The sequence below is a fragment of the Hippopotamus amphibius genome, chromosome 2, assembly GCF_030028045.1.
Source record: "Hippopotamus amphibius kiboko isolate mHipAmp2 chromosome 2, mHipAmp2.hap2, whole genome shotgun sequence".
Lineage (NCBI taxonomy): Eukaryota > Metazoa > Chordata > Mammalia > Artiodactyla > Hippopotamidae > Hippopotamus > Hippopotamus amphibius.
Window position 1 is genome coordinate 209,777,656 of NC_080187.1, and position 23,084 is coordinate 209,800,739.

The 23,084-nt window shown below is 50.9% G+C and overlaps 1 protein-coding gene across 3 annotated transcripts in view; it reads right to left on the minus strand.

The window, feature by feature from the left end:
• The window catches only part of ANP32A (acidic nuclear phosphoprotein 32 family member A), a 38,071-nt gene extending 18,079 nt beyond the window's left edge, over positions 1-19,992 (minus strand). For all 3 annotated transcript variants that reach the window (XR_009051429.1, XR_009051428.1, XM_057723057.1), the window contains exon 1: positions 19,862-19,992. Coding sequence is in view for 1 of the 3 variants with exons in the window: in XM_057723057.1 (XP_057579040.1) it covers positions 19,862-19,915 (54 nt within the window). In the remaining 2 variants the exon portion in view is untranslated. The remainder of the gene's footprint in view (positions 1-19,861) is intronic.
• Positions 19,993-23,084: the final 3,092 nt, after the last annotated feature.

Below are 23,084 nucleotides of genomic sequence, written 5' to 3' on the forward strand. Positions count from 1 at the left end.
TAGGGCCCACACCCCAAAGTCACCGGCCTCTCCATGGTGAACTCCTTGAAGCAAGAGGAAGCAGAGGCGGAGAAAGAAAACAGCCGTTAGGAAAAGAGTCCCAGACCTGAACCCGGCCCTCCTCCCCGCCCGCCTGCCTTCCCACGCAGCCCAGGAGGCGGACAGAAGAGGCGGGGGAAGGCTAAGTGGCCTCAGAGAAGAAACCCTCGACCTTGGCCTCCTTCCCTGCCACCTCTACCAAAATGACAGCAGCACTGGCAATGACAGAAGCCGAGCAAACACCGCGGCACTAAAGCCCTCGTGTCCAACCACCAATCGGAAACCGCTGATTCGGGCAGAACAGGAACCAATTGTGCAAAAGAACTTAAGGCTGGAGACTGAAAGTTTTTTCTATCCAAAACCGCAAAACAAATTAGCCAAGGGTCACACATAAGAAGCAATTTAATCTCTCTCTCCCTTAGAGAAATGTGACACGTGCAGCTTGCCTTAGTCTGGAAATTAAGTGCTTATGGTAAAAGTACTGGTGATGGAAGCGCAGGAAATGCTAAGGAGTAATGTTAGTTCCCTATGCTACTAGCTGCAAGGGGGGAAACAGGAGGCAACGGAATGCGAGCAAGGAAAGAAGGGGAGGCGAGGGGCTGCTGGAAGGAGGGGAGAGGGATAGAACATGGGGGGGGGGCAGATGGACACTGGCAAAAGGACACGGGCGTTCAAAGAGAGGGCAGGAAGCAGAAAGTTAAAGGCTCTGTGGGTTCTTCTTTACTTCCAGAGTTCCACCCTCTTCACCTAGAGCTTGGTGATAGAACTTTACCTATATTTACTGTGTTTTTAACAAAATATAGTGCAGGTTGAATTCACCACTGTTCACAGATTTACAGCTGCTTTAATTCCAAAATGCTAAAATCAAAGACAAAACAAAAACCAGAAACCTTTATGATTCTTGAAGAGTCAGAGAGGGGCTAGACAAATAGAGATGCCGTGAAAAAAAAAGAGCCTAGGGAGCTCGGTCTTCATCGGAAGCTCATAAAGGAGGTCCCTGCCAAGGTGGCCAACACAGACAAGGCTGTCCCAGCCTGTGCTGACAGAGCAAGTGGGACGGACCAAGGGTCCTGAGTCAGGGTCCCAGAACACTCTGCTCTGACACGACCGAACCTGAAATTTCAACACCTGAAGCAGAACAAACTTGAGGAAGGCGACAGGGTGGGAAGCTTCTGAAAACCGTGACGCTGGAAGAACAACGGAGGGAACTAGTGATGATTAGGCCAGAGGCGGTGGACACCCATGACAGTTCTCTGTCTCCAACCATTTGAAGCAGAGTCGTATGCAAATAGAAGACATTTATTCTGTGTTCTCCAGTGGCTCAAGAGCTAAGGTCAGTGTGCAGGAATTACAAACAGACAGTTTTCAGCCCAAAGTAAATCATGAGAGGGTGTTTAAATCTTTACAGCTGTCCCACAAAAGAGTGGGTTGCTCTAAAAGATCAGTGAGCCCCCGTCCCTGTAAGCATACGTACCAGAGGCTGCTCAGTGACTGTCTGCAGAAAACTGTACACGTAAACAGCACCGAACAATTATTAAATGAATTAATAATATTGTATGATGAAGCCCTGCAAAGAGATGAGCCTCAGGTCTTTTCACCTCTTAAAATGCCATGATTCCTTCCTCTTGAAAGAAGCATTATGTATTTAGCCCACAGGTCCAATTTACTCATTCAACAATATTTACAGAGTATCTGTCAGATGCTGGGTACCCGTGCTAGGCAGTGACCAAACAGCAATGACGAAAACTGGATGCCTAGCCCACGCATTTACAGTCTAGTGGAGGAGTGAGATAATAAGCCAATAAAGGTATACGTCTATAGACAACATATGCAAACGCCACAAAGGGAAAAAAGGGAAAGAACAGTAATCATGACAAGAGAGAACTTTACAAAGCACACCAGGCAAGGCTATCCAAGCTGAGCTTTTGGTGGGGACTTGAAGCCAAGTGGAGAGGGCAGAGGGAACAGCTGGGGCAGAGACCCTGAGCAGGGAGCGTGCTTGGTCTTTTTGGGGAACAGCTAGGATGACAGGTGGCGGTAACAGAATTTGTGAAAGGGAAGGAGAGGAAGTGGTGGCAGGAGAAAAGCGCGGGGAGAAGGCCGCTGCCTACCACACACACTCGTGCAACACCCATGGGACCTTCTGCAGCCAACTGCTGGCAGCGTGATGGGTTTCACAAGCAGAAGTCAGAACTGTTTGGTCAACAGAAAAGAAGGTAAACCCCAAGACCTAATCGTAACTCCGAGATTTCTCTTGCCCTTCCTTAGAGGATAAAAGGAGCTTTGCTCAGGACTGCTTTGCTCACCCAATGCTTCTGGGTAGAAGCGGGCCTTGACTACACCCTGTCATATCCTATGGCACGAGGTTTTGCTGAAGAGTGTTTGGGTGCATGAGAAGTAGTCAGAAAACGTGGTTTGCTTCCAGGCTTTACCACACAGGCACTGTGTGACTTTGGGTAAGTCTTCACTGAGACTTAATTTCCTCATCTATAAAATGCGGAGAAGAATCCCTACCAATTCCAGACGTCTCCGTGGGACTAGATGAGGTAAACCGGACTGTCCTGGAGGGTACAGGGAGGAATTTTACGAGCAAGTTTCGTACCCAAAACTTGGAACCCCAGGGAGCAGAGAAGAGGTGTGATGTAGCTCTGATTCCCCCACACTGCCTTGCACTTACTTAGCTCGCAATAAATGTTTGCTGAACCGGAAAGCATTAAAAATAACCTGGGAAAACATTCTGCCATTTTTTCCCTTCCTATTAAACTGTAGCACTTTGCCAGAATGCTCCAGAACCGTCTCTCTTCTCTGTAATCCTTCACTTTGGGGGAAGAACCAACCGAGTCACAGCAGGGCAGGGTGTTCAGAGGATAAAGTCCCGGGAATGGGGACAGGAGCAAGGCCTGACCCCTCAGCAGAAGGCTCCTGGCCCTCTGCGTCACCCCCGTCTTTCTCCAGCAGTCTGAGCTGATCCACGTCCAGGCCACCGACGGAAGAAGGAACTGCAGACCATCCTAGGACAGGGTCAGTAGCTCCTGGAAAAGCCCATGAAAGCCAGAGATACACAATATACACAACATGCCATCCAGATGAAGCCTTGATCTAATCCAGTCGCCTCACTTACGGACTGAAAGACTGAAGCCTAGATACACAGACCAGCTAGTCCAAAGTCACTTGCATTATTTTTTTCTTTTTAATTTTTTGAATAAGTAATTCATTCGCATGCTCTCAAAACCAAGAAAACATAAGCTATACAGTTAAGTCTCCCTCCCATCCTGTCCAGTGAACTAGCCCACCCATTAAATACCCTTCCAGAGTTTGTTTACACACATACAAGCAAATTCAGAATCTTATTTTTCTCTTTTTTGTTCCAAATTAGTATATTGTATATTGATCTCTGCCTTGCCTTTATTCATGAAGTGTGGGTAATATACAGTCCATGAAAACTTTCCTTGTTTCTTATTTGTATTGTGTTCCCCTGTGTGGATGTGCCACCGTTTTCCTTAATCAGTCCCTTCCTGATGAGTATTTGGGTTACTTCCAATCTTTGGCCAGAACGTTGCAATGTAGATAAGCCGGCACATATGTTATTTTGCATTCACCCAGCTTATGAACCACAGAGCTGGAATCAGACCCCACTTCTGCCCCGCAGGGCAGCAATCATTAGAGACTTGGAGTTCTAGAATCTAATGGGCTCACCACTGTACCTGTGTGGGCCAGTTACCTCACCTCCACCCATTCAATAATACTACTTAGAATCTACCAAATGCTAGGCACTGTGCCTGCTCCAACAATAAAGGTATCCTTGCCTTCTGCCCCCAGTGTCCAGTCTGGGATGGACAAACAGAAGGGACCACTACAGCACACAGGGGCAAGTTCAGTGTGTCTCGAAGGCCATCCAACCTCTGTGGCCTCGTCTCCCTGTGTGGTAACAGGGTGACCAGACCTGCACCTTAGGGGCATTCTAAAGGATCAAAACATAATGCTTGCCGAGTACCTAACATGAAGCAAGGCTCAGAGCAGGTGCTCAACAAGGAATAAGCCTAACTCCCGTCCCAGAGGGGTCTTACTGATGGCAAGGACAGCCATCATGCCCATTCACAGCGCTTTCCTTACAGAAGGTTGGAATGCACTATTAGTTTCTGAGGCAGCACCCAAGCCCCTAATTATATCTTAGCCTGCTTTTATTGGCTAATGGTTTGGCCTCCTCCCACTTTTCAGACCCCCTTTCGTACCCTGAGGCATCCTGGGTACGTTTCTTATTTGTGTGCACAACAAGCCCTCGTGTTTGAAGTACATCAGAGCTGTCAGTAGAAACCCAGACACATTTATTAAGGCTCTGGCACAGAAAGGCAAGGATAGGCACATGGAAAGTTGATTTTGCTGGGATTTCCCTGACAGTGTAAAATAATCACTTAAAGGAAAAAAAATCTCAAGGAGAAAAATCATCGAACCTCACATTTGTTTGGTATACTTCAAAATGCATTCTAGTTCACAATAATACACTTCTAAAAATCAGAAATCCTGGCATCATTGGTTTTGCTTTCCTGGGGGAACAAATGCAACAGACTTTAGAACAGAGAAGAGAAAGAAATGGAAGTCAGGAGTCTGGAGTATTTCCACATTAGCAGCAGCCCCAAAGTGGCTGAAAGGAGGCAAGAGGTCAAAGTTAAGATGCAAGGTTCCACGCATTGCTCTGAAGCCAATGACCTGGCTTTGCACCCAGCACAGCTCCTCAGTATGATGTGACCTTGAGCTAGTTCACTAGCTTTCTGAGACTCACTTCCCTCATCCGCTAAAGTGGGAATAATCCCACTCGTTTTGTAGTGTTTTGGTACAGATTAAATGAGAATAAATGAGTATCTATGTGCCAGACACCACAACAGTTAAAAACAAACAAAACACACAGAAAAGATACTACTTTCTCTCAGTACTTAGCAAAAAGATGACAATCTAGTGCCTTTCCTTTAAGCTCAAAGCAGAACAGCAGGCATCAAATTATCCAGCCCCCATAATACTGGGAAGCCAGGCTCCTAACAGGCTAATTAATGAAGTCTTACTTCACCAGAAGCTCCTTTCATATGCGTGCAAGACACCCGCTTTTAGCTGAAAACTATCAGCCAATTAAGGCTCATCCCGGTCCTTGGGAGAGGTGGGTCACGGCTGGACTTGTGACCTAACTGTGGGTTTCTCTCCTTAAACTAAGCCCCAGAGCCTATAAGTCCTGCCTTACCACCCTTCGTGAGAGGCTTCGGCAGGGTCTCCTTTGGCCCACCCAAAGGCACCTGGCCCCTCAAACCAAGTGGGAGGGCTTGAAAGGTCCAGATGGAATCCAAAAAGTAGGAATTGGGGTCCTTCAAGAAATTCTGCTATTTCAGAAGGATGCACGGAAATTTCACCATGCTGGGCAGTGACAGCCTGTGGTTACCCAAACTGGGCCGCATCTCTGCGGAGACAGGAACAAGACCAGCTCCAGGTGGCGAGTCCTTCCTGGGAGGCTTACTGGCGGTTACAGATGTGTTTCTGCTCCCCACCCCCAACACACCAGCCACGAATGAGAAAAATAAATCTACTGTTGTTAACAAACACAACTTGGAAGCCCCAACCTTTCAAATCTCAAGTCTCAGGAAGGTAATAAAAGACATTCTGGGATGAAAGGGCAGAAGGTCAGCTGGCCTGGGGAAAGGCCTAAGGTTGAGAGCAGAGTACTGGCCAGTTGTAGTTTGTCACTCTTTTGTATCATGTCATTAGCTCATGAATTTGCATCTTAACCTCGCTGGGCCTCAGCTTGTTCTTCAGCAAGGTGATTCGCAGGTACTTCCAGATCAGACACTCTCAGGTTCTGGCTCACGGGGCCCAGAAGTCTAGTGTAGGTTACCGGACTCTCTGCTCAAATGCCACTTCATCAGAGAAGCTTTCCTGGATCACCTACCCCCTGTAACACAGCTTCGTCTGTCTTCATGGGACCTACCACACCAGCAGCCATGCCTTTGCTTGGCGTACTGATGGTCTCCCTCGACGGAATGGAAGCCCCACGTGGGCAGCCTAGATAACGTCCTTGTCCTGTTCACTGCTGTAGCCAGAATGCTCAGGACAGAACCCAGCACACGGCGGGCATTCAATCAATACGTGAGAACGAATGACCCTCCACAGTATTTTCTGTCTGCAGACATCGCCCTCGTAACTCTGGCTAACATCAGGCAGGAGCCGGCCAGCGCTGCTTGTCATCAGGGGCGTCTGTGGCCATAACAAGCCTCCCGGGGCCAGCAAGCCATGTGCCCAGGACAAGTCTGCTTTCCGGCACAGCGGGCGCCTCAAACCAGGACCCAGACCTCGCTGGAGTCTACGGCCAGGGGTCAAGCTCGGAGGTGCTCTTTCCCTCCCACACCCGACCATCCTGGGTGACAATGACCGCACTGGCCACGGGAGCTGAGGGAAGATTCCTGAGTGTCTAGAGGCCAACTGGCTGCCCTGAACCAAGTCCCCCTCGCTTTTAAGAAGCCAGCATTGCAATTCTGCTCCTAGATTGACTGCTCTACCTCACCCCACACAGCAGCCCCGGGAGGGCCCTACCCTAGACGCCTCCCCAGACTCCCGGACCACACCTCAACGTACAGACACACCAGCTCTCTTATCCGACACACACAAAGGCGTGTCTGCAACAGAGCCGCAAACTAGATGGGGGCTCAGAGGAGAACCACTCATTATGGCAGCAGGCCAGCCTCTGCAGAGGCTTCTTCAGGCCTCCCAGACAGCTGGAGAGCTTTACTCAAGTCCACGCCTGCCCACTCTCCCTAGACGGCACCGGGGTACGCCCGAATCTCCACGGGGAAGGGGAGACGTGCGGCAATGTAAGGAACACCCCGCGCCCCTGCGAGGGCCTGTTCCTGGCCCTCCATGTGGAACAGGCCCCTGTGCCAGAACAGACAGATCCTTCCCACCGGCAGCCAGGCGGGAGGCTGGAGGCCACATGACATCATCACAGCGCCGCCCTGATGCACCCAGCTGCAGGGGAGCTGTGCTGGGCTCTGCAAACCCTCAGCGTTGCCCTCTGGCAGGGGGAATAGACACTGGCCAATCCAAGGAGAGAGGGGCCACCATGCACACCCCAAGGAGGTGATCCCAGAACTCGTGCAGAGGAGAAAGAATGCTGCTGTGTGACCTAGAAATCCTGGGGACGTCTACATCTCGACATCACCTGGGATGGACACGATTTGCTCCCCTTCTTCCAGTGAATCAAGGGAGACTTCCTGGAGGAGACCTCTCAGGAGCTGTTTGCCTCAAAGTTATCGGGCTGAGAGGGGCAGACTCAGCGTTCTGTAGCCAGGAGGGGAGCTGAGAGGCAGGAGCGGCTGCTGACACAGAGCACACCAGGCAGAGTGCCCCAACCCCTACCCCACGATGGGGAGGAGGGCCCTGGGGCAGGGGACATCCGCGTGGCTGATGTGGCTGCAGCCCCACCTCGACAAGGAACCAGGGGCTCTGTCCCTCGCCTGGGGCCCCTCTTGCCCTCGCCCATCTGCCTGAGCAGCTCCAAGTGAGGCCTCCTTCTGAGGCAGGCAAAGACAGCTCTCCAAGAAGTACTCCCACCACACACGGACTCAGACACCGAGCAAGGGCCTCTTTAGCCGGGCTGGCGCCCCCTTGTCCCCACAGCTCAATCACGCCCAGGCTGGTGAGAACGTACTACTCTTCAGGGGCCGTCCACAACACCCACCTGGCATAAACCCTATTTCTTTCAGTCCTGAAACAGCCCCTGGGAAGCAGGTGTTAGTGTCAGTCACCATTTTACAGATGAGGCAACCGAGGCTGAAAAACGTAACCTGCTGGATCTCCTCAAGCCGTGGGGCTCAGCAGTCCCTGGCACAGCCCAGGACATCTGACTGCTTGGCCCTTCGGTCCCCTCCTTTTTACAAAATGCCCACTGGCCTCAGTCCCCTGGCGAATAAATCCCACTTAGCACTCAGCAGCCCCATGAGACAGCAAGTAAATGACAGTAGGCACGTGTGAGGACTGCGGGCATGTGTGAAACCCGTGTGGCCGTGGCGGCTGGGGGGGTGGCGGTGAGCAGGCCAAGGACTGGGTCCCAGCACCCCAGCAGATTAAATCCTGCACCCTTTTTCCTATTTCCTGTTTTCCTTGCTCCATTTTCCTCTCATGTTCACTTAGTCTACTTCTTCCTGCCTGCTGTGAAGTTCTGCACCCTGCCCCAATGTGGCGGCTCCCAACCGTGGTTTAAAGCCCCCCTTTAGAGCCTTCTAAAAATACACAGACTGGGCACCCCCCTAGGAGACTGATTCAGTAGTTGGGTAGAGCCTGGGAATTTCTCAAAATGCTCCCCTGGTGGTTCTGATACACAGCTGGGGTTGAAATCTGCCTTCCCAACCACACACCTTTCCTCCTCCTGTGTGCTGTGTTATATACTCCTCCCCAACTCTACCACAGAAACAGGCAGTACACACCAGCTTTCTGTAACCCATGCCCCATGTGCATACAGCGCCCCCCCTCCCCCCCGCCCCCAGCCCAGGACACAAGTAACTAGATTCAATACACTCTACCCTTTACACGATACTTACGGAGCATTCCTAAAACCCCCTGCATCATTCTGGATGCTGTGTACACAGCCCATGTCAGTGAAAGTGGGCTCCCCTCACCCTTCCCACCACAGCCACACCATTTGGGCCCACTGGTGAGACCAACAGCTCAGGTGAAAGTTGGTTACATCACGTGGAATGAGGATCTCCGCAGGACGCCTGCCCCGGAAGAAATCTATCAACACAAAGCAATCCCTTTAAATTTACTATAAGGGTTGCACTTCTCCCCCAGCTCCACTCACTCAGGAGTCTCCCTCTCTCTTACTCACCCCTTCTGCAAGGGGCAGCAGAATCCACTAATTTGGACCTTCTGGGCATTTCTGATGGCAGAGTCCCAGCATAACCTCGCTGAACTGCCCCATAGAAATGCACTGGAACACCGGCGGACCTCTATCCGGCAGGTTTCCCTCTGGCCCTCCTCCCCTGCTCTCCAGGCCCACACAGATCCTGGCTTTGACTTATTTCCAGCATGCAGGATAAGCAGGAGAAAGCCTCCTCCCCCTGCACTGACCGGCTGAAGTCTATGGCTGATAGAATCCTCTCATCTCAGACACTTCTGGGCCTTTCTAAGCATCTGCAGGAACAGCCCAGGGGTTGGCTTTACTGGACCCCAAAGGACGATCTGAGGGAGCGTGGGTGGGTCTGTGCACACAGCCTGACCAGGCAGCACCCAGCTGACACGTGGCAACGGATGCCTGATTCGTTGGGAAAGCTCAGGCAGACCCACTGGATCTTCCCTACTTATCAAAGAGGGGCTAAGAATGCTCTCCATTCCTGCCCATCAACACCAGGGCTGGGAAGGTCTTAATAAGGAGAGAGCACTTAATAAGGCACAGGCATTTCTTATATGCATGAACTTTCATAAACAAATTAACAATAAAATAATGAGTAACTGATTGGAGGAGTGGTCTAAGTGGATCACCCCCAGATAGTCCACTAGGCTGTAGGAAGAAAACACCTGGACTCTTAAAAACATAATCTTTTAAAGTTTAATTTTTTGGTGTTGTTTTACAATGTACATATTTATAGGTAGTGTATGTGAATAATCCCTAACTAAAAGTAGACATACTGGGGCCAGGGCTCAGGGTCAAATTTCTAACTGACACGGGATATAAAACCCAGAAAAACATGAAGACCACTGGGCTGAGAAAGTATGAATCAGCCACCCAGAGGCAGGAGCTCACACTGACCCAGGGAGAGCTGAGGACACCAAGCCGCGGCGGTGTTTCAGATGCTTTGTTTCAGTGGCTTCGGGCTTCGCTCACCAGACCGTGGGTTCATGAAAACGACAACAACGTGCAAGGACCATGGCTCCTTCACTCAACCAATACTTTCACAATGCCCGACACGTGCCAAGTGCAGTGCTGAGCCCAAATAGGCCCCGTCAATCATGCAGCCTACCGGCTACATGGGGACAGAGATGCTATTTCGAACACTCACATGCAGGAATGTCTAATCACAAACTGAAGCTGTCTTGAAGGAAATTTCTATAAGAGATTTAGAACAAAAGAACGAGACCTAGAGCTGAGGAGGGGTGGAGGGTGAAGGAGATTGTAAAGATTAGATGCTAAGGAAGGGATGGGTCAGTTCCAGCATGGAGTAGATTTGAGAGCATAAATGGTGGTGAGTGAGGCCACTGCAGTGGTAAAGGGTGGGGTGAGGAAAAGGATGAGAGTAAGAGGCAGGCCATGCAGGACCTTCGTTGGTCTTAAGGCTTTTGGGCTTTATCTTAAGGACAATGGTGTATTTTCAATACAGGGTGACACGATTACACGTGCATTTTGGTAAGATCATTCTGACAAGTTGGAAGCATGCTTCAAGAGGGCTGTGTGCAGGGGAAATTGCTGGCAAGCCTAGAGGATATTTTGAATTGACAGGATATGTGATAGATAGAAAAATTACATGTGTGCATGTGTGCATGATGGAGGAGGTTGCAGAGACCAAGGGTTCTCACTGGACATGCTGAATGTCGAGCACTGTGGGGACACTCAGGGGGAGACACTAGGTACATCCTGAGCCCAGTCAAGAGGCCAAGCCAGAGATGTTAAGTCAACATCAGACCCAAGGCAGCAGAGTACCTGCAACTGTCAGTGAGGAAGAACAAGATTTTGTGGGAAGGGAATACAGAAGGAGAGAGAGCTCAGGGCCTGGGATGGACTGAGTCCAATACTTCACGGCTGCAGAAAAGAGGGCAAAAGGACCCCAGAAACTGAGGAGTGGCCAGAGCCGTAGGAGAAATACCAGAGAAAGGGAGAGGTCATGGGGAACGTATCTCATGAAGGTCGAGAGTGGGAATACAGTTCTGCTGCTGAGGAGTCATGTAAAAGAAGACAGTGAAGGCTGCAGTGTGAGAGAAGTGAGGGAAGGGAGAAGGTGGTTAAAGGCAGTTCAGGAAGTTGGAATGGAAATGGGAAGAGAGATGGCCAGCCGCTAGAGTGAGCTAGATCAAGGGACATTTCCTGTCTGCTTTAAGATGGGAGAAACATCCCAAGCTTGAGAAGGATCCAAGGAAGGGTAGCCAGGTGCCCAGGAGGAAAAAGGTAACTGAAGGGCAGGTGCAGGTAAGACCCAAAGGACAGCTGAACTGGGCACAGGTTTGGTGTAGGAATTTCTTAGGAAACCAGGAGGTTTCCGTTTTCTCTGTGAGGGGAAGGTTGCTGGCTGGGAGGGAGGGGTGGAGGGTCGATGGGCAGTTTGAGGAGTACAGCCTGAAACAGTGGCTGAAGGTAGTGACCAGGAGGCCAGGAAAAGGGCGAGTCGTGATATTACTCTCAGCAGAAACTACTTGGAATCCAGTGCTGGGGCCGGTTCCATGATGTTTAGATACTATAGCTACACTCAGATCCAGAAACAACATATTTACTGTTGAATTGCTTGTGGGGAAAAACAACTTCTGGCAACTTTGAATCTCTAGCTTCTAACCCCTTTTTCCATTGAAACAAATGTTACTTTTTTGATATAACCTGTCTGTTGATAATGGAAGATTTTTTTTTTTAAGTGAATGCCAACTGTGGTGTTCTAGCAGAATAGACCATAATAACAATGACAGCTAACGTTTATTGAGTGCTTACTGTGTGCCAGACTGTGTGGTAGGCATTATTACATTGTCAATTTACAGAAACAAAAAGGGAAGACACTGTGAGGTGAAGGGCTTGCCTAAGGGCTGGAAGTGGGGGTGACAGGGTGCACGCCCAGGCAGTCTGGGAGCGAGCAGAGGCCAAGTGCACTCCCCTCTCTCTTCCACACTGGAAAATGTTCAGGCCCCCAAGCACTCAGTGCCACACACTGAGGGATGGTGGAGAGCACCAGGGTGCGGGAGGTGGGTAGAGAGAAGACCGTGGAGGTACCCGCTTGGCAGAGGGCTGCTGGCAAAACCAGGAGACTTGGAAGGCATCCATCTGGGCAGGAATTTAGGATAATGATTCCATAATGCCCTGAGAAGGTCTGGGTTGGGAAAGGGCTAAGGAGAGCAGCTTGAGAACATGGGACCCAAGAAGAGCTGGCTTAAAAGCAGGAGGAATCATTCCTGACCCTCGGTGGAGAGATTTCAGAGCTGCAACAGGCATTCCCACATTCCTCCAAATCAAACCACAAAATATCTGAGTGTGATGGTCTTTCAAACACTAATAAGTAATGAAATCAACTTATGGGTCAAAGTCAGCATGGTTTTGTTGTTGTTGTTTCTTAATGAATAGAAAAGTGTTTTATCCATAGTAAGAGAGCATATTGTCAGTTTTTCGGATAACCTGTATATATATCAATACATACATACTGGCTAGTGGTGTAAAACATTTCTTACTATAGGAATGAAAAGTTTGAAAGTCACTGATCTCATTCAACACTCCCATTTTAGAGGGGAGAAAACAGAGGCCCAAAGAGGCCAAACAACTTGTCCAAATTAGTTAACAGCAAAGCTGAGAACGGCACCCAAGTCTCTAATAGTTCTCTGGTAATTTCCTCACCAAACCAGAATCTCCAAATGCAAATCCCTCTGGGAAAGACAGCCCAGACTTTAATACACATTAGAGTAAGTGACAGTGCGGTAAGTAAACTGATCTTTTAGATCTGCTGCCTGGAGCAAGTTTTGGTAAAGAAGGCAGTAGATGCATGCACCAGGGCATCTGTGGAGCTGAAACAAAATAAATGTGAGTGAAAACACAGGGGTTGCAGGGTGTGGCCCAGCAGGCACTGGATGGAGCCTAGTGCCAATTAACAAAGACATCTTATCTCATTTTACAGGCTTCGTGTTAACAAGTGTCATCAGGACAACTGGTTCTATGCAGGGAGGCTGCTTCCACGTCTGGGAAGGGGGCCCAGGGCCACGGGGGCTTTGCTCATCTAGCGTCAACCCATTTTATTAAATGAGAAGTTCAGATTAACAGACACCTCCACAAGTCTCCGTCCCTGCCAGACTCCATCTCTTTAATGAAAACATCATTGTTGGGTATTTATCATTTGGCATATAATTATATTTCAACGTAATATAAGATTCAGACTCTGGTCACTACTTCTCTGTGCTTGTGGGAGGAAGGCAATGGTGATGGACGACTGGGGGAGGGTACTTCCTAGGAGACTAGAGAACTAGCTAGACTAGGGGGTGGACAGGTCAAAATGTGTGTGTGTTGCGGTGGAGGGCACGGCAGCAAACATCCATAAAGGAGTACCCCCTCTGGACACCACAGTAATGAGCCTCCTCCCCACCAAGTCATAATTCAGGCTCAACAACTGGGCCAAGCTCATTTGACCAGGGCTCGTGACCACTCAGCAACAAGCGCTCTGCTCCTTTCCTAAGCGGTACACCAGAGCAGAAGGCAGGCACATGTGGTAAGGAGACGTCTGATGAGCACCCTATACAATCTCCATAAACGATCCCAACAGCCCTAAGGGTTTTATTTCAATGTGGTAAAATGAATATAAAATGCAGCTCTGGATGATCAGCCCCCAAAGCTCAATCAGGTGCCTGTATTACCAATAAAAGGGATTGTGGAAGTCTAGAGTAAGTCACCTTGAGAAGCTGGTGATGCAGCAGCAGCCCAGAGACAGAAGTGGGCCTGCAGTTTGCTGTCCTTAAAGTACAGGCCACAGTAATGGGGACTGGGATTCGCCCTTGTGGATTTATCGCCTCCTCCCATGGCCTGGCCAATCTTCTATCCATGCCTTCCACTCATTAGCTCAGGCACAAGAGGCTAGAGGTAGAAAGAAGGGGTCTGGAACTCAAAGCCACTTTGCTGCTGGTACGTTCCCCAGACAACATGCACGGTGGAAGAGCAGCGGACCCAAACTAGAGATTCCAGGATTATCTGTCTTTTCAGTGATCTGAGCTCTGAGGGTCTGATGTCAGCCACCAGGTACACAGCTGCTGCACCTTCCAGGCCTCAAAGCTCAAACCGTTGCAGTTCAAAGCTCCTTCCCTCTAGCTCTGAGAAGACATCTAGAACTTAAGGGTAACTATTTAACTACAAGGTATGCAAAAACCTTTTGAAATATGCTGAATATGCAAAATAAAGAATTTTGGTTGATTACACAGAATAACTTCTGGGTAGAAGGGATGTCAATTTTACATCCGCAACAAGTACAATTTCTCTTCTTATGGATGTTCATGGATTGAGGCCAATTTCCACTAGACAAAGGGACGTGTAAAAGGACTTGGAAAGACCCCTAAAAGCACCACCCAAAGAAAGGCTTGTCACACAATAAAAAATTTAACAATTGAAAAACAAATTTAAAAACCCAGATCCCAAGGTCTTTCTCCACAACCTATTAAACCAGGGATTACCAAACTTTTTTTTCTGTAAGTGGCCAGATAGTAAGCTTTACCTAAAGACAAAACTGACAATACTACATAGGTACTTTTCTAATAAAACAAATTTCCACAATTCTTTTATTGATAAAATTCAAAATATATAATGAGTACTTTTTTTTTTTGCTAACAAAGGTCCAAGGAGACAAGTGTAATTCTTTGCAGGGGGGAAAAGGGGATAACATTTCACTTAATTGGGATTCAAAGTGTTCATGTTACATCATGAAACTGACTGGAATGTTTATGTGTACAAATTATTCTTAGTTCACAATATAATAGGCAATTCACCCAAAAGTTGCCAATGCCTGTGCTAAACCAATCTCTAGGAGTGGAGCCAAGAATCTGCACTCTACATGCTCTCAGGTGATTCTGGCGATGGGCCACTTTTGGGACCCGTGATTCTAGCGATGGGCCACTTTTGGGACCCAATCCACTTCACAATTTTCAAAGTCCTGACTGTCTAACTTAAAACCCCTCCCGGGTTTCACAGCGGGAGGAGAACCCAACTCTGCTGCATACCTGCTGTTTGACCTCTCCCAACCTGGTGATTCACCCTCACAACAGAGGATGTCACCCTGCTTGGCCTATCCTTAAGGAGTTGTTGGAGGATTAAGCAAAACCACACGTGAAGTGTTGCTGGTAAACTAGGTCCTGGAAACCAAGGACATGCCGATTCTGTTCAGCTTTTTGTCTGCAAATGGAGACTAACAAAACTGGGAAATGCATTACATGCACGATCCCACACACCCCACTGCCTGAGCGGCTCCTGCTTATCTTCTCGTTACTCAAAATGTGTCCCCCAACACCTAAAAGGCCAGATTCGTTTCAGCCTAACCAGATGCGATGTGCCAAACCCAAACTAGGGAAGTGTATTTATGGCTTCCCCCTTAAAATGACAATCCAGAGCGCCTCTGATCCTGACCACCCACCTCAGTATCTTCAACCAGGAGGCTGTCCAGCCTTCTAACTCTCTCATAAGGTGGCACCATTTCAAAGCCAAGAAAGAAAAAGCTCTTAGTTTCTTACAAGTAAGAGTGCTTCAGGGGAGGCGTAGAGAATAGGGGTTGAGTACGCAGATTGGCTGTGATAATATCTCTGTGCCTCGATTTCTGTGTTAACATAAGGATAACAATAGCACCTGCCTCACAGTGCTGCTGTGGGGACTAAATTAACTGATATGTGTGATCCATTTAGAACTGTACCAGGCATATCATGGATGCTATACAAGCATTGGCTATTATTATTGTTGTTCTCTAAACCCTAGAGACACCCAAAGTTGTGCTGCATCTCACCCCAATCTCTCTCCAAGAATAACACTATCACATACTGAGCACCTGTGGGCCAGATGAGGCCAGTTCTGTCAGACTCATTAAACAGGATTATTCCCATTTTACAGGTGAGGAAACCAAGGATCAAGGAGGTAGGTTAAGTTAACCTGTCTGAGACAGTAAGAATTTAAACTCAGGCCTGTGTGATTCTACTACCCATGAAGACCTCAGGCTCAAAACTACCAAGAGCAGCAGCAATCCCGTAGCAAAACATAACTGACCAGGACCATAGGGAACTCATGCTCAATTTTCTGCCCCTGGATCCCTGGTAGACTCGCATAAACTGGAGTTAACATCAGGCTACTTGAACCCAATTAGGCAGTAAGTCTGCCTGGAAAACATCATGCGATGTATTCCAAAGGTCAAAGTTAAACCTGGCCTCCTGGGCAGGCTTGGCCGGGCACTGCCATGAAAGCTAGTCTCCATGCAGACATCTACCAGAGTTTAACCAGTGAGGTGCTTAACTAGCATATATCAGCTTTTAAAAAGTCCCGGAGAGATGCCGGCGACGCGATGCCTTGCCTGGCTCCGTCCGCAGTCAACAGCCAGAGAAAGGCAGTTAGAAACAGACATCATTTACTTTTTAAAAGGCAAGCGTTATTCCCTACTCTTTTCGGTTTAGGGTTACATTTACTACTGTAGCTGCCTCTCCCTGGGCAAAAATAAAAGGGGGAGGGGCAGAGGAAGAGCGAGGGGGCCTCCCCTAGCAGCCAGCAGGGCGTTGCAACACCCACCTGAGACACCGAGCGCGACCTACCTTCCCGGAGAGCCCAGCCCCGGAGGGCGTTTCCCCAACGCATCAACTCGTCCCTCCCGGCTAAGCGGCTGCTGTCCTTGGCTTCACTCAGGGCTGCTAGAGTCGCGTGCGCCCCCCACCCCCCAAAGAAACCTCCCGGTTAATCTCTCCCCCCACCCTCCCATCAGTTCCGCAGAAAGAGCAAACACCAGGGCGATCCGTTCGTCTTTAGGGCCACACTGAACTACGTCTAAAACGCCTGCAGGAGCAAGGACGAAACACTGGCGAGAAGAGGGGCGGGGGAGGCAGGGAGCGCGCTGGGGGGTGGGGGGAGCGCTCGCGGGGAGGATCGTCGCCCTCCCGGAGCAACGGCCGCCGCGACGCTCCAGCAGAGCCTCAGGCCTTTGGCAAGGCGAGCGGACCCCCATCGGGACCCAGAGCACACCTGGGGGGGTCCCCGGAGCCCGCTCCCCCTGCTGCCTCCACGTCCGGGGCCGTCGGGGAGATGGCGCAAGTCTGCCCCCCCCCACACAGCGACAACAGCCACGGTGACAAAATGGCAGCCCGGCGCCCGGCAGTTGTGCCACAGGCGAGCAGGCCCCCGGCGGCCGCCCCTGCCCCCCGATAACGCCTCGGCGCCCTTCGGGCTCGGCTCAGGGCGCGCCTGGCCGTTTAAAAAACAATAATAATAAATAAAACACCTCGAACTCCAAGACCAGCTCGAGAAGCCACAAGGCCCGCCCGGGGGCCAGCCCGGCGCGCCCGCGCCCGGCCCCGCGCGCGAGAGGCCCGGCCGCCCCGTCGCCCGGCCGCCGGCCGGCGCCCCGCGCCGCAGGGAGCCCGGCGCCCGCATTCGGAGCCCCGCGCTCCGCGCCGGCCGCGCCATGGGGGAGGGGCGGGGCGGGCCGCGCGAGACCCGGGAAACATGGCTGCTCGTCCTATTTCGGCGTCGCGGCGTGGCCACCGGCCCCCGGATCAGAGTTGGGAGAGGCTCCGAAGGTGGGTGTGTGGGGGCCCCGGGGGGAGCGCGGCGGGGAGGGGTACAGGGGGCGCTCTCCGGGAGCTATTTGTCTTCGGAACGTTTAAAAACCGAGTTCCTCCTCCCCCACCCCTTTTGTCCCTCATTAGCTGGCTTTCGCCCCCTCCTCCCCAAACGGACCACAAGTGCCCCCTCCACCCCCACCCCGCCTCAAGGCAGGGGGCAGGCGAGTGGGCCGGGAGGCTCGGAGGCGAGGGGGCGAAGCGTGAGAAATCGCTCCCAGTTCGGCGCGGCGCGCTCCCCTCCCCCAGCACACACTCGGGAAGTTTAAAGAGCCGGTTCGACCCGCTTTCGGTCTCGCTCCCCGTTGGCCAGCAGCGGGGACAGGGCTGGCCGGGCGAACCGCGCCTCCACACCCTCCCGCCGCGACCCCGGCCCCCTACTTGGCGCCCTTCCCCCTCCGCACGGGGGGCTTCCGGAAAGTACGCGGGAAGCCCGCGGCTCCGGCCCCCTCCCCCATCACCACACCCAGCCCCCCAGTCCTCTGGCTCGGGGTCCAAGCGGGGATGAAACCGGCCAGAGAAAGGCAAACCGCCGGCAAATTGTTCGCGGAAACTCTAGCGTCCTCCGGCGGGCAACCCCTCCCCTCCCTCCGCCACCCCCTCCCCGCCCTGCGCGCCATAAGGCACTGCACGTCTACAGTCCACAGCTGCGTTATGATGGGGGGGTGGGGGGGGCACAAAAAGGATCTTGTTTTCAAAAGTCTCACTCAGGTTTGGGGGAGGAACTAGAGAAAAGAGGAAGCAAGGCCTGCCTGCGCCAGGGATTCGGGTTTTAACGGGCTGGAGGGGCGACAGGTCAGCGCACAGTGCTACCCAAAGTCCCAACTCGGTGGAACCCTGGCCACCGGGGCTGGGGTGGGGGGCGCTCCCACCCAGGCCCCGCTGTTCCCAGGAGGGGCCGCGAGGAGTCAGCCAGCGTCTCCGCCCCAGACCTGGGGTCTCCTGCGTTGAGCCGCCAACTCACATAAAACAGTGCTTGAAAGCGAGAGGGAGACAGAAATAAAAACGGGCGTCCGAGTAACCCACCCTCACCCTTCCCCTCCTTGGGGGTGGGCTTTCGGCCGAGCCTCCCAGTTCCCATCCGTGTAAGTTTCCTCCGGCCGTACTCCCGCTGCTGCCCAATCAGTAACGGCGACGGGAAGGCAAACTCCCATCCCGGAGCTGCGTGTCTGCTGTGCCCGCATAAATCTGGACCCAGCCGATACCCACCATGGGCACCAGCTCTGGGCAGCTCGCGTCCTGACAAAGTTTCCCGGGCCCATTTATTAACCGGGCGCCGAATGGCTGCCAAGGAGCCCACCCTAGAGGAAGACGGGGCCGGGGGGCGCCAGGGCTCAAAGGCTGGCATCTCAGGGAAGCCGGAAGGAGCAGGGGCGAGGGGGGACCGGGACGTAGCCTTTGGGTAACTTGCAGTAGCGATCGCGCGAGGTGGGGAGGCGCGGGGATTATCTGTGCCTTTGCACGTTCGAAAATCCCTCCCCCCTTCTTCCAATTTATCCTCCCTTCGGAAGGAAAGGAAGAAACATCAGCATCTGGCCCGAAGGTGGGGTGGAAAGAGTGAGGGAGAAAGAGGAGGAGAGGAAGGGAGGCAGAGAAAGGGAGGGAGGGAGAGAAAGGGCGCGTTCACGAACACTACAAAGTTACAAATATGGCTCCCCCGTCTCTCGCCTCATCACTGCAAAGAAATGAAGACGCACTTTAAACTCGAGCCATTCCCAACTCCACTGCAGCCCCCTCCCCACGCGCTCTCCCCAGGGGCCTCGGCCCACATTTATCAGAAACTAAACCGGACTCGCGAAGCCCAAAACTTATTGTGTGTGTGCGAGCGAGCGAGCGAGAAAGGGAGGGGGAAGGCGCGGGAGGGGGGCGGAAGGGGGGATTCATTTATAAAATATAAAACCCCCTTTTTTTGTTGTGAAATCCAGGAGGCAGCCCCTCTCCTCCTCCTCCCTCGTTAATCTTTCCCCCAGACGGAGTCACGGGAGCAGCAAGCTCAGAGGGTTATTTTGCCTCATTCTCTCCGACCCAAACGCGTGCGCCCGCTTGCCCCCGATGGGTGCACACTCGCACGCACACTCTCGCACCCACACTCGCACACGCGGGAGCACACGCACAGGTAGTCACACACCAAGGGCAGCGGCGGCGGCAGCCGGAACCTGCTCGGATGGCATTGCAACCCCCCAACCTTGCAATTCATTTGCAGTCCGACCCCCAAACCCACATCTCCCGGGCGCCCCCCCCTCAAAAAAAAGTGCCTCCCCCCCCAACGCACACACACACAAAGTAGGAGAATGGACCGACAGAGATATTTTTGGCAAATGCTCACATCAGAGGGCGTCCTGTTCCGCAGCTCTAAATGAATCCGTTTGTCCATGTCCATCTCTCGCGCTCTCTCTCTGCAGAGGCTCCCGCGCCGGCGGAATTCAATCAATAAACCCCGAACCCACGGCCGCGCGTTTTAGGACTTTGAAGGCTCAACCAGCTCCGCTCGGTTCTCGAGCCCCCAGCACCCGCGGCGCACACTAACCTGATCACCGTGGAGGCGGGATCGGCAGCCCTGCGGCTGAGTGGCGGCAACCTTAGCCAATCGCCGCCGAGGGTCTCCGGGCAACAGCGAATGGTGGCGGAGGCGGGGGGAAGGGACCAATGGGCGGGCTGCGCAGCCGACCAGGGGAGGCTCAGCCATTTGGTTGTGGTGCCGGAGACGGACCCCTTTAGATTTCGGGGCGGCTGAGGAGCGCGGCGGCAGCTCGGTGGCGGAGCGAGGGGGGTGGGCGGAATGGCGGGGGAAGGGAAGGTGACTGTGCCTGGAGGGCCGAGCCGCCCGGCCTCGCCAGCCCGCCGCCGCCTCAGCGTTTGGCCGGGGGCGGGGCCGCAGGTGCGTTATACGAAAGGGAGGGGCGCGGCTGGAGGGGCCGGGGGTCGGGGTCCTCGCCGGGCCAAGGGCTTCGTGGGGTCGCCCGGGCCTGCCCGCGCCGCACTGCTGGGTTGTGGAGAGAGGCAGACGGCGAGAGGTCTGGGGGCCGCGGGCTGCCGGGCGGGCGGATGAAAGGCCTGGAAAGAGGGGGAGGGGTCAAGGGTGCAGTGGGGGGAGGGGCTGGTCATTTTCTGGGTTCAGCGGGCTGAGCTAGTGGAGCGTGGCTGCTGCCCCCCATCTCCTGTGCGGGTTCCCACCCATGGGCTGCGGCTCGCAGCCTGCGCGCCCCTTCGCCTCCCGCCTCGTCGTAGTCCAGCCGTGGCCATCGCAGCCCCTTGAATACTTAAGTAAATAAAAAGCAAGATACGTCCACCTTTGGATGACTTACCTCGCGGTCTCGACCCTCCCCGTGGAGGGGCATTTCAGTTTGCATGTCAGCTTGGAAAGAGTGATCACCAAGAGGCACCCGGGATCTTGTTTAGTCAATAAATGAGTGAAGACCATGGACTAAGAATTGATGCTGAATATATTGAATATTTTTAAAAATGGAAAAGGAAGGTGCTAGTAACTCGTGGTTTTCTGGACCAAACATAATTTATGGGCTTTATAGACCTAGTGAGGGAAAACGGCGCACAGTTTAATTGTCCACCTGAGTCATTTGGTTCAATCTGGGCCGCCAAAGAGGCTCTATTTGGAGCACTTTCTCCAAGTTTTACGGTTTGCTTGCTTTCGGTTTTTTGACTAACATTAGTCGTAAGAGACCTTAAAGCCTTAATTCCCACTTGGTTACCAACTTATTATGGCCAGTTCTAGGACATTGTTGTGGACTAAGTTGGCTACCTGTGTCTGTTGACAAATCATGGGGATTGCTGTCAACAGGACAGATACATTTACACACAACTGTTTTTCGATTCTTATTTCTACACGTCTGTACTCCTCCTCATGCACTCCAAGGTAGTTCTTTTGGATACACTGTTTATTTTTCAGGGACATGGGTTCAAGGGAGAGATAAAGCAATATGTATGTTGCAAGTTTGAAATATTGTTACATAACACCAATACAGTTTCATTCTTGAGCATATAAAGTTTAGGAGGAAATAAAAAGTGACAGACTATAAATAAAAGGTACATATAGAATGCTTCCACTGGGGAAGAAGCTGTAGTAACTTTAATATTGTAACCTGATGGATTGCAAACGTGAAATCCTGCAGTTAAGCCTTTTACTCAGTAAATTCTTTTAGATAAAATATTAAGTGGAATTTGAAAAGTGATCATGTTTGCCCTTTGAGTAGCTGGGAAATGCAAAATAAAAATGGAAAGCCATTGTTTTGTCATCTGCATATAAATAGTATGGGGTAGTTTATTTGACTTGTTGCCTTAGGTGACATCATTCTTCCTCAGTTTTGTTAATCTTATTGAAGTCAGTTTGTGTAGTTGGAATTTATTCTTTTTTTTTTTTTTTTTGGAATTTATTCTTTTAAAAATTGTATTGGCTTCTATAAAACATACAGGGACCCCAAATTACCTCTCTGCCAGAGTCAGCTGTTATTTCTGGATATGGTATTTAAGGTTGTTTCAAAACAGAGCTCTTCATCACAAACACACTAAGCCAATATGATGTATAGAATCTATGTAACACAGGAGTCCTGAAGTTTACGTTCTCTCTGGTAGTAAATGCTCATCTTCAATTTAAAATTTTAACCACAACTAAGTCCACACCGCTAGCAATGTGATATGGGACAGTACCTTTCCAGAGACGTAATCCCTTAAAAGCCAACCAATCAAATGCAGAGATATCCCCCATCCAGCTCAGCTAAAGGGAAGAAAATAGCTCACTTTATCGTACAAAGACTGGAGAGGATGACATGGAAGCCCAAATTCCTGTTAAAAAGAGTGTACAGGAACAAATTAGAATTGAAAAAGTCATGACTTGATTACTACTCAAAATATGAAACTTAACGGCTGTTTTTTTTTTTAGATAACGGCTTTTGTACTGGTTTTAGAAAATGGAAAGAAGGCTTCACTGGATGTCAATCATTACAGAAGCTGAAATATCCAAAAAGTGTATTTAGCCAATTGAATACTTAACTTTCCAACATACTTTGAAAGAAGAGATTTTTCTCACTTTCACAAGTAGATTTGTTTGTAGTTTATATCTCAGAAAATTTTAGTGATTTTGATTTTTGTTATTATCAAAAGGAAATAGTTTTGGCTGAGCTATTTGCCCCAGGCTACTTAACCAAACATCAAAACAAACGACAACAAACACTGCCCTTATAGTCCCTATTTTACAGCGTTGTTTCTTAAATTGCACTTCATTGCGTTTTATAGGAAGTAAATGCCCTTGAATGGCTCTGAATATCAGAGCTATAGTAAGAAAAGAAGCCCGTATCAGGGAATCTGGGCTGAAATTTGATGTGGAGTGGGAAGAAGATGAGTTCCTAACTCCTGAGTGATTCTACAATGGGAGTTAGGTTATGAAAGATGTAGAGTCTGTAACTTTGGGAACTGGATTTGATTCACACTGGGAAGAATAAATGAGATGCAATTCAAAGCTTTGAGCCCCAGGGAGAAAGATGGCCTTCAAATAATGAAGGATATCTTCCTGCCTTCTAGAATATTTTCCTTCAAGA